The sequence below is a fragment of the Terrapene carolina genome, unplaced genomic scaffold (assembly GCF_002925995.2).
Source record: "Terrapene carolina triunguis isolate 2854851 unplaced genomic scaffold, T_m_triunguis-2.0 Scaffold96, whole genome shotgun sequence".
In the NCBI taxonomy this organism is placed as follows: domain Eukaryota; kingdom Metazoa; phylum Chordata; order Testudines; family Emydidae; genus Terrapene; species Terrapene triunguis.
Window position 1 is genome coordinate 21819152 of NW_020664447.1, and position 17326 is coordinate 21836477.

General features: G+C 43.0%; 1 protein-coding gene across 1 annotated transcript in view; it reads right to left on the reverse strand.

Annotated features, from left to right (window-relative positions):
• ABTB2 (ankyrin repeat and BTB domain containing 2) overlaps positions 1-13605 on the reverse strand; it is a 194821-nt gene extending 181216 nt beyond the window's left edge. The window contains exon 1 of the mRNA XM_024213861.3: positions 12167-13605. Within this exon, the coding sequence (XP_024069629.1) occupies positions 12167-13034 (868 nt within the window). The 5' untranslated portion in view covers positions 13035-13605. The remainder of the gene's footprint in view (positions 1-12166) is intronic.
• Positions 13606-17326: the final 3721 nt, after the last annotated feature.

Genomic DNA, 17326 nt, shown 5'->3' on the forward strand with positions numbered 1-17326 from the left:
CATCACTATGTAGATGGGGAAACTGAAGCAAGGAGAGACAACGGGACCTGCTGAAGGTCAAACAATAGGTCTACGGCAGAGTAAACAACAGACCCTGAACTCTTGACTCTCAATCATTTTAGAAGGACCAGAACAGAGATGGACAACTTCTGCCCACGCATTCAATTTTGGCTGTGGATTTTCTGACGTGTGCCTGTGTTCACCCCAGACACTTGCATTTAGCCACCAGGGAAAGCTTGAATATATTCACAATAATCAGCATAATCTGATCTAACTAGACCCTAAACTGATTGACGGAACTGACTGATTTTACAATTTGTTGGGTGACTAGGTTAGAGGAGATCATCCTGTAAATAATATAAGAGTGGAATTTAAGCCCACCTACCTAATAGAAAAAGAACCACAAAAGAAATTGCAAGCAGGAATGTAACGGAATTAAGTCATGTAATTAATTAAATAATCAGTTATGATCCCCAGTGCAGTAAGATCACAATTTTAAAGGGCTGAAAGGAGGTCATATTTCAAATACAAGAAAACACTCAAGCATATAGACTTTCATAAGTGGGTATTTTATAGTTCAAAATTCCACGTACCTTGATTTAAAAGGGATGATTCTTAGTTTCCACTGCTACAAAAGTTAGTAATTACAGTATATCCTACCCTTATTAGAAGTCACTTTTTTATACTTATTCTAAATTTAGTACTCAGGAAAGTAAAATCTGCAGCCAGGTATTGGACAGGGCAAGCACTCAACCCACATAAGCTGTGCAAAAAACACCCCAGTCCTGCCCTGCAACACAGTTTCTATTCCAGTCTTGGGCCTCTTGGGATCAGAGGTTGTTAATTGTACATAACCATGTGGAAGTTGTGACACATGGACAAGTGTTCACTAGCGACTAGAATAAGATCACGAACTCCATTTTTACTTATGACCTACGCTAAGATCTGAATTCAGACCTCTAGAGGTGAAATGCACAGATACAGACATTAATGTGGTCCATTAATGAGCACCCTTAAGCCTCACCCTCTTATAACACCTTCTATTTTCTTCTTTTCCCTTTTATAAAGCCTAAGCTGCCAGCAACAACAAACTTTCCTTTGGACATAACCACAACTTAATATTTTTCACATTGCTTCTCTCCATCACGTGTTTTTGAAGGGTGTAGCACGTTTCATAATGTTTCTAGCTCTTGTGCTATAAATATCAGAAGTCTGGTAAGAAATTTTACAGTCCTGACTTTTAAAGTAAGGAAACAAAATCACTGCTGAACTGGTTTTAACCACTGCCTCAGGCCTGCTTTGATTTAGAGACAGATGTCAAGTGTTAAGACACTGAGATGTTCAAAATAAACATTCAGATTCATCCTATTAAATAAAAGAGCAGGGAAATGCTCCTCTTTTTTCTCTCCACCAGAATCCAGCATAGTACAATGTTAACAACTTATGGGATGTGTCTTCACTGCAGTGTTAGCTCAGTCTATAGTAAAGGTGTTGCCCCTAAAATCCCCTTCCATATGCCCTACTCTAACCAAGGCTTGAGGAGGGGGCTTTGGATCATGCTAGCAGGCACACCTAAGGGTATAGGCTTGAGCTTGTGTTACTTTTCAGCCCAGGCTGGCAACCCACCTACTTTTCATTGAGAATTCAGGTCAATCAAATCTGGTGCTGTTAGTCCTTCAATCCTATCTCACAATTCCACCTGGGCTGTATTTTCTTGTCTACTTCTCTTCTTCCACACTGCATTTTAACCTCGTGTTTCCCTGCTCCATTTCTGCTGCATTTGAATAGAGATGCACCCAAGAAACATTAAGTTGACCCCAGCCGTCTGGTAAAGCTGTGGTGTGATATGAGTAAGACTCAATCTGGGGAGATGTACCCACAGTGACATTTTCATATGTAATGGACAGGAGAGAAACAAAGAGGCAGAAAAGTCAGTCAGGCCAATAGTTTGCAGACTGAATTCCTTAATGACATTCTTATTAAAAGTTCTTGCTGCCATATGCAGTTTGCTTTTGCCTTTGGAACTATCTGCACTAATAGTATGTACATAGCTTCCAAGTGGGGTTAAAGTATTGTTCTCATGTCACTGCCACAGACAACAGCTCCCTGCTAGGGCAGAGACAAAGAGCACCCTACCAATGAATTCATAGAGCAGCCCAGTTTAACACACTGTTAAAAACCATGGGCTATCCCACCAGAAGTCCATGCCAGCATACAGTTCCATTGTGGACACAGTTCTACAGGTCTGGCACGGGTAGTGCTCTGCAGTGAAAACACTCCCCCCATGCTAAGCTAGCCCAGGCTAAACTAGGCTAACCCAGCCCTTCCTAGGCAAGCTTAGGCTAACTCTGCCATGAAGACATATTCACATTTATTTCTTATAACAGAAGGAATATTGAGGTCAGAGTTTCTGGTAATGGCCAGGGCATACGGCTGCAAATCCAGACTCCCAAGTTTTATTCCCTGATCAGCATTGATGGGTTATGTGATCTTCCACAAGCCTCTGTGCCTCCTTTACCCATCTTTGAAAAAGATCTGTACATTACTTATCTGTCACAAAGGGATGTGAGACTCAGGGCTGGTCTACACTAGGAACTTACATCGGCATAGCTATGTCTCTCTGAGGTGTGAAAAATCCACACTCCTGAGAGACGTAGTTATTCTGATGTAATTGGTGTAGACAGCACTAGGTCAACAGAAAAATTCTTCCAGCGCCCTAGCTACCACTTCCCGTGGGCGCAGGTAGTGTCTACACTGAAGTGCTACAGTGACGCAGATGCAGCAGTTTAAGTCTAGAAATACTCTTAAGGTTTGCAAGAAGCAGCAATGTCTTCAGATAAAAAGACATTGCACGTGCAAAGGACTATGCCTAGAAAGCGGCTCAGGAGAACATTAGGAGCTGCTGGGTGCTGAGCAATTTTGAAAACTCTTATTGTATTTGATACTTCAAGTTATTTTCTGTACTTTTTCCCTTTTAAATTCCATATGCAAAGTCAGACAAACCCTGACTCCTTCCTCAAGCTAAACTCCCATTGATTTCAGTGGGAATTTAGCCTGAATGAGGACTAAATAGCAACTAAGCAATGTGTATTATTCTTGATCTCATTTTTCCATTTTCTTTCTCCTACACCACTGAGATGAGCTCACATTAAAGGAAAAATTATAACTAGCTTTAGGTCCAACATTTAGAGTCAAATGTTCAAAGTTCTATTTTTAAAAGGGATGCAAATGCTTTTGAAAATGTTACCTTTTGTTACGAAGAGAAAGGAAAGGGATCTTACAAAAGCTAGCATGAATGTAAATATTTTCAGTAACATTGTTATATTTCAATGAACCCAGACTATTTTTATGTATTGAAACATTCTCCCTGCAGTGTTATGTACCTAAGCACTGCAACACTGTACTAGTACATGAGAACCAGAAAATGAAACTGACTATAAAACAAGAGTGAAGCTGATTAATCTATTTTCATTGCCCAAACCCAGCGAAATGCATAAACTAATTTAAACTTTTTAAAATGTTCACTCTTAATTAAAGGTGATATTAATACACAGGTAAAGATTTATTCTTTACACATATGAATTCCATGTTGAAAGCATGTGTTTCATAAAAAAAAGACAACATTCAAATTTCACACAGCCTTGCAAAATATGTTTGGGTAGAAATTAATTCTGAAATGTTAGAAAACTGATGTGGATTAGGGCTGCTCTGTATTTACAGTCTTTCTTCATCTTGCCACAGCTTCAGGTGCATAGGGCATTCACCAGTTTCCACCATTTATTTCAGTCTTGTGCTGGGTTGTTCAGGCTTCTGAGTGTCATGTTGATGGATCTGTTTCCCCCCCGCCCTCTATTGTTCTATATAACGTTCCTCTAGATCATCCTCTTTTTCTCTTTCTAGGTGGTGTCCATATTATTACTTGCCCTGGAAGTCATGCTGGTCCCATCCTTAAAGAGTGTCCTAAATATGTCCATCATCTTCTTCTTACAATATCTGATACTTTAGATTGGTTGCTCTACTTAGGATTTCTGACGTTGCAAGAAACTCCTTCCAATGGATTCTGAAGATCTTCCACAGACATTTATTTTGGAATGATTTGATCTTCTTATCCATTTCTCTTGTGCATTTCCATGACTCTGCTCCACAAAGGAGGACAGACATGCCAGTGTTAAAAATTCATATTTTTGTGCCCGTGCCAAATCTTTTCAAGTTTATGAAAGTTGTTTGCTGCTTCTGATATTCATTGCTTCACATCTAGCATGGTGTCACCGTCATTGCACATCTCATTCCCTAGATAGATTGTTTACTTCTCATGTTTCTTCATCTATTCTAATGGTTACTTCCAGAACACTGAAAGCCATAAATTTTGTCTTCCTCTTGCTGATGAACAAACCAAATTGATTTAATGTACCTGCCAAAAGCTGGGTCTTTTTTCCCCATTAAGCGATGTGTTGAACTAAGCAGGATAATACCATCAGCAAAAATGAGGTCATCCAATTGCGCTTTATCATTTGTCCATAAAACTCCTTGGTTACTTTCTGTGGTTATTTTCCTCATGACACAGTCAATGACCAGTGCAAACAATAGTGGAGACATACTATACCACGGGTAATCAATTATTTTTTGTCTAGGTCCAAATTTCTTGGTTAAGGTATAGTCAAGGTCCAGACTCCAGAGAAGAAAAATGATAATAAATAAAAGAAATAATAAATAATAAAAAGATTACAAGGTCTGTTCAAAAGTATCTGGTGGTGTGGATTTGGCTCGCGGTCCACATATTAACTACCCCGGTAATATACCCTTGTCTTACTCCAGTTGTCAATGCAAACCATTGGCTGATGTTGTCACCATCTCTGACTGCCACATTCGGCATTATCATATAGATGCTTAATTACTCTCATTATTTTTACTGGTATTCTGTAGTATGCCATAATTTTCCAAAGACAGTGTCTGTGTACACAGTCAAAAGCCTTCTGGAAATCTACACAATTTATCATAAAAGGTGCTTTCCACTCCAAACTTAGTTCTATAAGCTGGCTGAGAACAACAATATAGTCTGCACATGATCTAGGTGATTTAAAACCTGCTTGTTCCTTTCTAAATTGAAGGTCTATTTGTTTCTTGATACGTTTCAGGGTGATGTTGCACATGATTTTCCCAGGAAAAAAGAGTAATGTGATTCTTCTCCAGTTACTGCAATTGGTAAGGTCATCCTTCTGTGACAATTTTACTGTAAGGCCTCTCTTCCACGGGGCTGTTTTTTCCCCCTTCATTCCATTTTCTATCCAAAAAACACAAGCACAGTCTGGAAGGTTGTTTCATCACCTGCTTTAAGCATCTCTCCAGTAACATCATCCTCTCCAGCTGCTTTCCCATTTTTTAAATTTACCAATGGCTTTTCTAACTTCCATTGTAATATCTCAAATCAGTATGAAGCTCTAGTAGTAGTAGGTCTTGATCATGTATTTATAGTAGTTTGCTAGGGCTTGGTCTATTTAAAACAGCCTGAAAATGTTCTGCCCCTCTTTTAGTACTGAAGAAGAACAAAGGAAGAATCTTTCTATTTGCATCTTTAATAAGGCCTCAATTATTGCTAAAGTTTCCTGTTAGCTGTTTGATTGTCTTATACAAGGTTCTAAGGTCATCTCTTTGGCTAGCCTCTTGGCATTTTCTATCAATATTCCCTTTTAACTCTTCTAGCACTCTTTTGTACCTCTCAGGCTTGGTCCACACTGGGGTGGGGGACGATCTAGGAAACGCAACTTCAGCTACGAGAATAGCGTAGCTGAAGTCGACGTTTCCTAGATCGAACTAAGTTTACTTACTGCGGGTCCACGCGGCGCAGGCAAGCTCCCCCGTCGACAGCGCTTCCTCCTCTCGGCGAGCAGGAGTTCCGTAGTTGACGGGGGAGCGCTTCTGGGACCGATTTATCGCGTCCAGATGAGACACGATAAATCGATCCCAGAAGATCGATCTCTACCCACCGAATCAGGCAGGTAGTGTGGACCTAGCCTCAGTCTAGAGCTCTAGATCCTTGGTGCCTCTTGCTCATCTCTCCACATCTTATCATTCATTCATTCACAGTATAAATACAATATCCATGCACTGGGTAGAGTGCTAATCTTCCCTGTAATTACAACTACTAAGAAAGTTGATAATTGAAACAAAATTGAAATTAATAAAATAAAAACACATTATTTTGTGTTGACATCCAAGAGATCAGATTGGTATTTCAGAGTGTCACACCGGTATGATGCCTTGTGCACTGGAATGATAGGTGATAGAGCTCCTACGGTTATGAAAATACAAAAACCCTGTCATGTATTTCACACTTACAACACGATTAGCTGGATGTAATTCAATGAAATCCTCATCCCACTCTGAACAGCATATAGTTAGTTCAAATATACACACTCACTGGGACTATTTGTAATTTAACAAGCAATAAAAACTTTATCCTAAGTATGACTGTACCTAGGGTTTTCCCTGCAGGGCCTCCTTTGTCTCAGTTTCTAGTTCCCTTTGGCCTGGTCCACACTAACCCCCCACTTCAGACTAAGGTACGCAAATTCAGCTACGTTAATAACGTAGCTGAATTCAAAGTACCTTACTCCGAACTTACCGCGGGTCCAGACGCTGCAGGCACGCTCCCCCGTCGATGCCGCGTACTCCTCTCGCTGAGCTGGAGTACCGGCGTCGACGGCAAGCACTTCCGGGATCGATCCGGGATCGATTTATCGTGTCTAGACAAGTCGCAATAAATCGATCCCAGAAGATCGATCGCTTACATCCGGACCAGGAAGTAAGTATAGACGTACCCTTTGTTTCAGATGGATGCTACAAACCTTATTAAATCCAAGTTGGTGATAACAAAATCTATCTACCTGCATGTGTCCCTAGTAATTAATCTGTTAGTTTACAAAGTTCCAGCACCAAATCTTAGGGTGACCAAACAGAGAAGCCCTATTACAAAGGATTTTATTGTTCAGACTAATCTTTAGTGTAACTCCAATGAGTTCAAGGATGAATTTGGCCCAGAATTGTCATACTATCAGTTTCATGGAATGAAATGAAAATCAACTACTAAGGGCCACATTTTCAGCTAGGTCTCTACCCAAACTCCACCTGCATGTATGCAAAATTGTGAGCATGTATACATGCCCTTTGCAGGTGCAAACATGTGGATGCACACTTTAAAAATATTGACACCTATGTGCATGCAAGTAAGTGTTAGCATTTGCAGCCCTAGAACATTGTCCCACTGGGTTCTGTGGATACAAATTCTAACATAGGTGTATACAGGTATTAGAACTGTTCATAGCTATGCAAGTGTTGCACGTCCACAACTGAAGGCTAGGTACCCTTCTGGGTAAAAATGTACCCTTTTGGGTGAAATTCACCCATAATCATATGGTTGTGAAAGGTCCCAGTGCACTGGAACTACCAAAGTCCTGCTGTTTGGTATGTAGGCAGCAGGAATCTGCACATCCTGCAGGTGGTGGCCTGCCTGAGAAACAACCAAGGAGTTAGGGCAGGCCAGAATAGAGGTGAGGTGCAGTCACTGGGTACACACATATAGCCACCTGTCCAAAACCACAGCACAGATTTTGTTTAAGGATAGCAGCCCCTAGTGCAGCAAAGTGGTGGAACAGAGGAAAAAGTTCCATTTTTAAATTGATTCACAGCCCATCAAAGGTGACAACTAGAAAAGTACAGTAGCAGTAACAGTCCTAAAACTTTGACTCCACTTATCATATTGATCATGTTTGCAGCTATTCTCTCTCAAATATACACTTCCTGATAACATACAGCTTTTCTGAGCAGTAGTGGAGATAATTAGTTTATTAAAATTAATGAGACACTATGAACGCTCCAATTTTTTTGGCTCAGATAACCAGAAAGCAGTTTGAATAAACAGCACACATTACAAGGTGTTTTCTTTATTCAATGCTTAGGCACTATCGATGGATCTCGGCAGGGGGTTAGCACCATGATGATATATTGAAGTACAAAACTGATCTTAAATATTTGATATTAACTCAAAAAACAACTTTAACAAACATGAATAGTGCTACACCGCTACAAGAGTCAGGAAGTTAAAATCAGGGCTGTTAGTCCATTCTTAATTTATGTGCGTGGAGAAATATAAAGCAAAATGGGGTAAGTTACTGACTGAATATGGGGCTTTTAGTTTCCAGACACTTGCTGCTTTGTGCCTCAGCTCTTAATATCATACTAGACCAAATTCATCCCTAGTGTAACTCCACTAAAGTTACATCAGCAATCAGTTTGGCTAAATTTTTCTAAAATATCCTGTAAGAAAAGTTCAGGGTTGGTTTTTGTTTTTTTTTTTAAGAAATCAGTATAGTTTGTGCTGGAACCTTAATCCCTTTGCTTTGAAGTACCAATATGTTAGCAACAAAGTTCCTATGTTGAGCATCACTTCAGCTGCCCCACCTGCCAGGTATGTTTGGGAGCACTCAAGCTGTTAATGACCCTTTTGCTTTTGAATTCTACAGCATTACCATCTATGGAATGCTAGGACACGGCGTGTGCATTCTACCTGGAAGTCCCAGGAATGTTCAGGAGTATTAGGTGGTTAAGTACAGTAAGTGCTGTGCTTAACAGAGTGATGATGCCAAAAGCATTTCTGGAGTTCTTACAGCTCAGCATAATGAATTATAAATGAGTCAATTCATCTACAACAGAGGAGAACAAACACAGCAGCATGAAAACTGCCATACTGGATCAAATCCATGGTCCTTCTCCTCAAGTAAACTATCACCAAGAGCGGCCAGTACCAGCTGCTTCACAGAAAGGTACAAAAAACCCTTCAGGTGGTAACTATGGGGTCATCTATCCCCAAGGAAAGTTTCCCCCTACAGTTAGAGATTGGTTTTCACCCTGAAACAAGTAACTCCAGAAATGCTAGAATAGGTCCTTAATATGTACAGCTATGCTGAAGACAACTTAAACGGAGATCCTGTCTATGCATGCATCATTAACAATCCCATCTCACTTTTTCTAAAGATCAAGAGTTTGCTCCTGTGTCCCAGGCTAATGTTTCTGGAAAATAGCTGAAAATCTCCCCCAACTAAAAGCCTGGTTTATAGTTTTAGCACATGATCCTAAAGTTCTTGCACATTTGTTTCAATAAGAAGTTTGAGTATGAAAGGACTGCAGGACCAGACCACAGCAAATCTATGTATCAGCAATTCTAAACTGGAAAAAAAAAAGTCTATATACTGAAGATTGATGGCTTTATCCAATCTTCTATTGATGGCATTTCTTAAGATTTTTACAATTTAATTAATTTCATCTTCTACATCTGTGCTCTAGCTTCCCTTTAACCAGTTTCTATACTTAATTTAGTTTTGTCTTTGAAGATGCCCAGTTGCAATAATAAACTGCAGATATCTCTACTGATGAGCCATACAGGTGTTTGTATTGATAGAGCAATGGGCAAATAACTAAATTAGCACTTATTAGCTCCCTCCACATTTCCTTATTGGGAATCAATGCCTAGAAAGAGTGATTCCTTTTGTATACCAGCTCTTGTTTGTTAAGTTTTCCAGACTACTGAGCATAATGGGCCAAGTTTTTCTCTCAGTATTAGTGTAAATATCAAATAGCAATTCCACTGAGTTGCTCCACATTTCCACTAATATAACCAAGAGCAGAATTTGGCTCAGTGGCTAAGCTTCTTATACAGAAATGAAATGCATTGACTCAACCCACAGCCTGTTGTTGCAGGATCTATTGTACTGTGTTGGTTACATATTCATTTGACCCATTTCATATTTTTAGCCAAATCTACAATGCAGTATGTCATCTTTGACTTGTAATTGCAAGAATGGACATTAGAAGAGTCACTGATTCTTATGTTTCAGTTTAGATAAATGGTCACATTACATTGAATTAAACACACCTGAAGACACCTTATACTCTGCAGGTACAAAAAAGGAAACACATTTATTGAAAGAAATGTTCAGCAAGACAGAAACCACAAAAAAGGCTAAAGAAACCAGTCTTTTCCATGGCCAGTCAATGCTTAGTATTCAATTGCAAGAGCTGAACACTTGGCGTTTTGAATATTTAGAACTGTTTCCTTGCATAGCTGTTTATGTTTCCATCAAACACCAGCCTCCATTCATTCATTGTTGTTATTCAAAAAGGAGATTTCTGTTCAGGCAAAGAGTCTTTATAAGTCAGCAACACTATGGATTAGGGTGACCAGAAGTCCCGACTTTATAGGGACAATCCCGATTTTTGGGTCTTTTTCTTATATAGGCTCCTATTAACCCCCCACTCCCTGTCCCGATTTTTCACATTTGCTCTCTGGTCACCCTACTATGGCTTAACACTCTCAGTTATCTCAAAGACCGAAATTGTGTGGCAAAAACTGAACAGAGAATATGGTTTACCTAGAAGACAAGTAGAACCACATGAAATATTTTACTCCAGATGACAGGGACAGGGAGAAGAGGGTCCTCCTGTCCTTTCACATAGATCCTCAACTACAGATGCTCTCATGGCCTGCACAGGATTATCTAGTATTGTTTTGGTGGCAGCCAAAAATGTACTAGGCATTTTCCCAGCACTGAGGATACAGTCCTGACACTAAAAAGCTGAGGTTTAAAAATGAGGTGAATTCATTTGTATATTTCACTTGACCTAATTTGCAGTTATGTATTCCACCATGCCAAAGAAACATTCCAAAAAGCCACACTGTTTAGAGACAACTCTGCGCATATAACATATTTGCTGCATTTCTCTCCCACATATTGGAAAACTCCTGCCCATATCTAATAGACACACATGTTCGGGACGAAGGCATGGAGTTATGGTGGTTCATGCATGTGGTGGCTGTGCTGAACAGGCTGGATCAAGCCTAGCTAAGGATGGGAGAAAATAAATTGTGTTCAGCTGTGCCCACAGAAATTAAGACTTCTTCCTGGTGCTCTGAGACACTGCCTTATTGCTAATGTAAGGGGTAATGCTACGGAGGCGAGGAGCTGTCTCAATTCTTTTCCTTAGTACACCTGTGCAGCACAGAGCAGGATTTGGTCCTTTGTTTAAATGCATGATATTTCATCGCTAACATTCACATGAGAACAGGATCTTTATTTCTTAAGGGTAGATCTGCTCCTTTTGCTTGTCCCTCAATCCAAAGTTATAGATGTCACAATTGTTTATGACTTCAGATGAGGACTAAGCAACCTGAACAGATGAACTCAAACTAAACGGCCTTTCTTCGGGGACTAAATGCTTCTCAAACATTTACATGGGACATCAGTTGCTCTTTAACATTCAGTGACACAGTTCAAAGACAAATATTGCAAGTTTCCCCAGAGAACTGTCAAAATTTATTTTAAACCTTGTATCTTTCAGTATCACAGGAAAATGCCAGTATTCTACTATCTGCTTATTTACTTAACTGCCTAAAAACTCTCCTAATCAGATTACAGGGGTAAGTATCTTAATACTATGTTATTCTAATTAATCAAAAACTATCCTATAATCCTCAATTTGGTAAGCTGAGTGAAAACTGGTATAATTTACATATACATACCATGCACTATAAGCTTTACACCAACAGATCCTAAATAATTGTTGTTTGCTCAGAAGTTGTACAGTTATTTTTGAAAAAAACAACCTCATAGTTGTTTTCCTTCTATAGGCTGTATCTGGGAAAAAAACATGCTTAAGATCACAAAGTTTGCCCCACAAAGCTCTCAATATCATCCTTTATATGATACTGGCAAGCTCTTCAGAGAAAAGTATGAGGGGGCTTTTTTTAAATCAAAATAAAGTTCAGAAAGTTTGTTAATGCAACTTTCCCTTATCAATACTTGAGGTACACATACACTCATTCTCTCTTAGTAATGCTAATAAGCTCAGAGTGCAACTAGTAGGAAGTTAATGGCAGTCTCAAATGCCTTTATTTTTGTTGATAACAAAGGGCCTGTTTTTCCACTGCTGTTGCACCGTGTGTAGTAATTTACACCGGTGCACAGTGATTGCAATATCCTCACATTCTGATTTGGTAGTGTTTTGCATCTACTTTTTACAGGTGCAAAGCAGCCAAAAATCAGGCCTACATCTATCACAGTAGTATCTGCATAACAACAATCTTTATGTTAACAGTTGCATAACTTGGACTTACCATTAGCATTTTTCCCACAGATGAGATGCTCGTAAGGCTGCAGTACTCCCCAAAGTTCAGCATCATTGTTGATGACCATCTCAAGGATTTCAGAGGAGATCTCCCCCACTCCTCCTCCATCTGGGCTCTGACTCGCTAGAACCCTGCCTTTGATTTCTTCCACCAGATTCTCCAAACAAGACGTCAAAGAGATAGCTGCATACTCATGAATCCTTACCGAGATCCTAGTGTCCACCATCCACCTGAAAAACCTCCCCACTGAGAAGGTGAGGCCACATCGGGAGGACTTGCCTTTCCTCAATCCATCTCCTGCACTCATGCTGTACAGGGAAAGAGCCTTGACAGTAGCCAGGACACAGCTTTCTGACAATGACCAGCTCTGGATGAGCTTGATGGCACTTTGGACCTCAAATCTAGTGCATTTGGAATGCATCACACTCAGACGTTGGGCCTCCCTGGAGATCCTGATCAGGGCTCTCCTAAGTAGCTGAGAGAGTCTCCTGACAGCTTCCTGAGAAAAGTTTCTGGTATTTCCTTCCCCCTTTCCTTTTCTGAGTATTTTCCCAATGTCTTCATCGGTCCAAGGGAATTCCTCTAGATCTGGCAGTTTAGGACACTTGGAAAAGATATCTGCAACTTCGGGGTCTTCTGGCAGAACAGTGTTCACTGTATCCCAGCTGTTATTCCTACTATTCATGGAGCCTGAATAGTACCACCAGTTGCCCCTGTGCTGAGATGATGTGAAGGCTTGGGAGTTGGACTTAGAAGAAGAGAGACTAAGGGATCTGCAGGAATCCCCTGCCCCATAACCAGAGTCTAAGGTTAAATCCTCCAGGGTCTTCAGAGTAGAGCTGTATATCCCAGCCATAGGAAAGACTTGTGATCCAGCCCCTTAGAGGCACAGAAAGGTGAAGATGAAACTAGATCCCTGCTGCAGTTAGTGGACCAGAGAGGCTGGCACCACAAAGAGAACCGCTGGGCAGCTTATAACATTGCAGAGGAGAAGAAAGTTCACACTTCAGCTTCTGAGGCTCCTTCAGGCTCTGCTGGGTGCCAGCTGACTCCATTCCACAGACAGGCTGAGATCATTCATTTTCCGTCTGAAGCAAGGATGGAAAGTACGGGGAGGGAGGGGATAGTGTCAGTATCAAACACTCCCCAACGTGCCAAAGGAGTCTCCTCCTAGCAGGGCAGGTCACTTCAGAGCCTCAAGACAAGGCCAACCCCACCTCTCCGGCGAGCCGGGTGGTTCTGAAGGCAGCGAAGTGCTGAGCAGGCAGGGAGAGGACGGATCCAGAAGACTAGCCCAAAGAATCCTTCTCCAAATCGCTACCCAGAGCAAAGCTCCGGCCCATCAAGGGAGCGCGGCAGCAGGAGAGCCCAAGAGCAGCTGCAGGCTCTGCTCCAGCCGGAGCTCCGGACACTTGCAGAAGCTTTGAGCAAACTCCTCTGTTGGGCACCCCGTGTGCAGACGGCATGCAAATAACCTGGGAAAAACACCAATCAGCGGCTCCGGAGGGGGCTGAGGCAGCCAGTGAAATCCGAGCTGAGCGGCCCGTATGTAAAACGGACGCAGGAAGAGGGTCCACTGGGGGGGAGAAAGCCGGAGTGGGGGGAACGGTGGATTTCTAAACTCAACGCGTTTGTATCAATCTGCAAAACTCCACGCGGAGTAGCCGCCTTTGGGCGACCCCCGCCTCCCTTTGCACGCCGGGGAGGCGAACGGAGGGACTTGTGCACCGCCCCGGGGCTCTCCGCCCGCTCAGCCCCGTGCAGGGGGTTGCTCTGCGCCCACAGACGGGTGTGCGGGACCCGAATGAACGAGTCGGGAGGCTTGGAATGAAGCGGGTGGGGGAGTGGATGTAGGACAACGCGATCACCTGTGGGCAATGAAAATGCCTCTTTCCCCTCCCTCCCCCCACGCCATCCCGAGTACTCTCTGCCTGCAGGAGACCATCAGAAACAGGGGGGTTCACTCTGATTTTCACTGGAGAGTTCTTTTTCCTCCGCTGCTGGACAATGAAAACTGTCCAAAGTGAAGATCCCAGTTTCTGAGTGAAAGACCAAACACGTGTCCCTGAAAACAGTGATTAGACTCATTTCATTCAGACGCATAATTTATACACAGAGCTGTACGAACAGGCGGTTCATCTACCTGTCTCCTCCTCCCCGGCGTAGAAAATGAATAGGTAGATTGTAAGCGTGTACCCTATAGCCACTATACCAGCTCCTGAAAGAGGGCTTTGTATGGTAGTTTACACGGTTCTGACCTTAAACCATGTCTCGTTTGTTTCTTTCCCTCACTCCGAAGTAATGGTCTTATTTCCCTCTCTAGTTTATATAAATAAAATTGTTGCACTTATTATTTACTTGATGCAACAGCGCCGCCTTCCGGTAAGAAAATCAATTCAGGCCAGCTTCCTTATTTACAAGCGTTCAGGGCTTTAATTTTTAAATGGTACTATCCGGTTGAAAAGAATATATTAAAAAACAAATATCTTTGCCTCTGCCAAGAAGTTCTCACATTCTTAAAACTGAAAGACGTATACATCTGTTTTACTTTCTAATGTATTTCTCATTATATATACTGGCTTTTTGCAAAGTAAACAAACCAAAACCATTATACCAGCCAAAAACTACAATACATGTCTATGTCTAGACTGTAAAAAACTTCAAGAAAAACATCTATCTTTTGCATATCGTACAGCATTGATAACATTAGCACTAAACAACAGAGATGAGTGAATGAAAATAAGCTAGTCTGTTTTATATCTGTAGACAATTAGTTTGTCATTAGTCCTTATGCACTAGCAAGAGTTACAATGATTTGTTTGTGTTATTGCTTATTTGTTTTAAAAGTGCTGTTTCTAATTCGCTTTTGTTTAGTTTAATGGAAACATTACTATTGGTCTTATTCTCTCAAATACACAACTCTTTACTTCAGATTTGTAAATTTCACAAGACCTCTGTGGCCACTTCTTTCTCTCCAAATTTATATTTGGTATTTAAAACTTCTTGCCGCAGGTTTTAATTTTCAGTTACTTTGGTCATTAGTTTAGTTTAAACTATTAGCTGTGTTTTGCTGCATGAAAATCAGTCCAAACAAGCCAGCAGTTCTGCATATCTTCAGTAGATGGCACCCTTTATCATTCTCTGAATATCACATCATTCAGAAGGAGTTATTTAAGTTAAGGGCCTATGTTGGCACAAGAACAACTGGACATAAGCTGCTATCAACAAGTTCAGGCTTGAAATTAGGTGAAGGTTTCTAACCATCAGAGGAGTGAAGTTCTGGAACAGCCTCCCACTTGGAGCAGTGGGGGTCAAAAACCTAGTTGGTTTCAAGACTGTGCATGATAAGTTCATGGAGGGGATGGTATGATGAGATTGCCTACAATGGCATGTGGCCCATCTGCGACTGCTAGTAGCAAATATGTCCCCGAGGTGGGACACTAGATGGGGAGGGCTCTGAGTGAATTCTTTCCCAGTTGTCTTGGTGGCGGGTTATGCTGACATGCTCAGGGTCTAATTACCATATTTGGGGTCAGGAAGGAATTTTCCCCCAGATCAGATTGGCAGAGGTGGGGGTTCGCCTGGGGGGGGTTTCGCCGTTGGCAGCATCAGCAGCATGGAGCACGGGTCAATTGCACGGGGTCACTGTTGCAAATGGTGACTTCTCTGTAACTTGAAGTCTTTAAATCATGATTTGAGGACTTCAGTAACTCAGCCAGAGATTATGGGTCTATTACAGGAGTCAGTGGGTGAGGTTCTGTGGCCTTTGACGTGCAGGAGGTCAGACTAGATTATCATGATGATCCCTTCTGGCCTTAAAGTCTATGAGTAGGGTGACCAGACATCCCGATTTTATCAGGACTGTCCCGATATTTGCTTGTTTGTCCCGCGTCCCGACCAATGTTAGGTCGGGACACTGGACAAACAAGCAAAGGCTCCGGAGCCCGGAAGGGCTTGCGCCCCCACCCCAGCCCCGACTCCGCCCCCTCCTTCCCCCATTGGCTCCCTCCCCAAATCCCCGCCTCTTCCCCAAGCATGCCATTCCTCCTCCCTCCACAAGTGCTGGAGGGAGGCCCCGGAGACGTAGGGGGAGCGCGGGGCCGGGGTGAGTGAGAGTCCGGCCTGGCCCCGAACGCAGGCAGGACTCAGTCGGGCGGTACCTGGAGGGAGAGTAGGGGAGCGGCCCGCGGGGCCAGGCGGTGGCTGTCCTCCCCCCGGGCAGCGGGACTCGGGAGCAGCCGCTAAATAAATGGAGATATCCTATCTCCTAGAACTGGAAGGGACCTTGAAAGGTCATCGAGTCCAGCCCCCTGCCTTCACTAGCAGGACCAAGTACTGATTTTTGCCCCAGATCCCTAAGTGGCCCCCTCAAGGACTGAACTTACAACCCTGGGTTTAGCAGGCCAATGCTCAAACCAGTGAGCTATCCCTCCCTCCTGTGGGACCCGAGCAGGGCGGGGGGGGGCTGGGGCCTGCTGCCCCCACTCCGGGGCCGCCCGCGGGATTGCACCAGCTGGGCAGCCAGCCCAGACACAACTGGCCAGGGGCTGGGCGCAGCATGCGCGCTGCTGGGTCCCCGCAATAGGCCTGGGCTTGGGGGGTTCGGGCCCGGGCGCCAGAGCCGCAGCCGCCGAGCGCCGTGGCCTCTTCCTCCGGCCGCGGCAGTAGGAGCTGCAGCAGTGGCTGCTCCCGAGTCCCGCTGCCCAGGTGGGGAGAACAGCCGCCGCCTGGCCCCGCGGGTCGCCCCCCTACTCTGCCGCTGTTTTTTTTTTTTTTTTGCTCCGCCGCACACCCCCCCTCCCCCGCGTCCCGATATTTGACCTGGGTGATCTGGTCACCCTATCTATGAGTCTATTTACAGTGTTAAAGAAGCAACTTTCCTTTCTTCATATTTCAGCACACTTGTTTTCAAAAGTGACACAGGGCAGGGGGGCTCATGCTCTCCTCCCCTCCCCCTGTTGAGGCGGGCGTGCTCCCAGGTGGAGCTCTTAACTACAGCACAGCATTAGTGTGGAATGTTTCAGAGTAGCAGCCGTGTTAGTCTGTATCCGCAAAAAGAACAGGAGTACTTGTGGCACCTTAGAGACTAACAAATTTATTAGAGCATAAGCTTTCGTGGGCTACAGCCCACTTCTTCGGCTGTAGCCC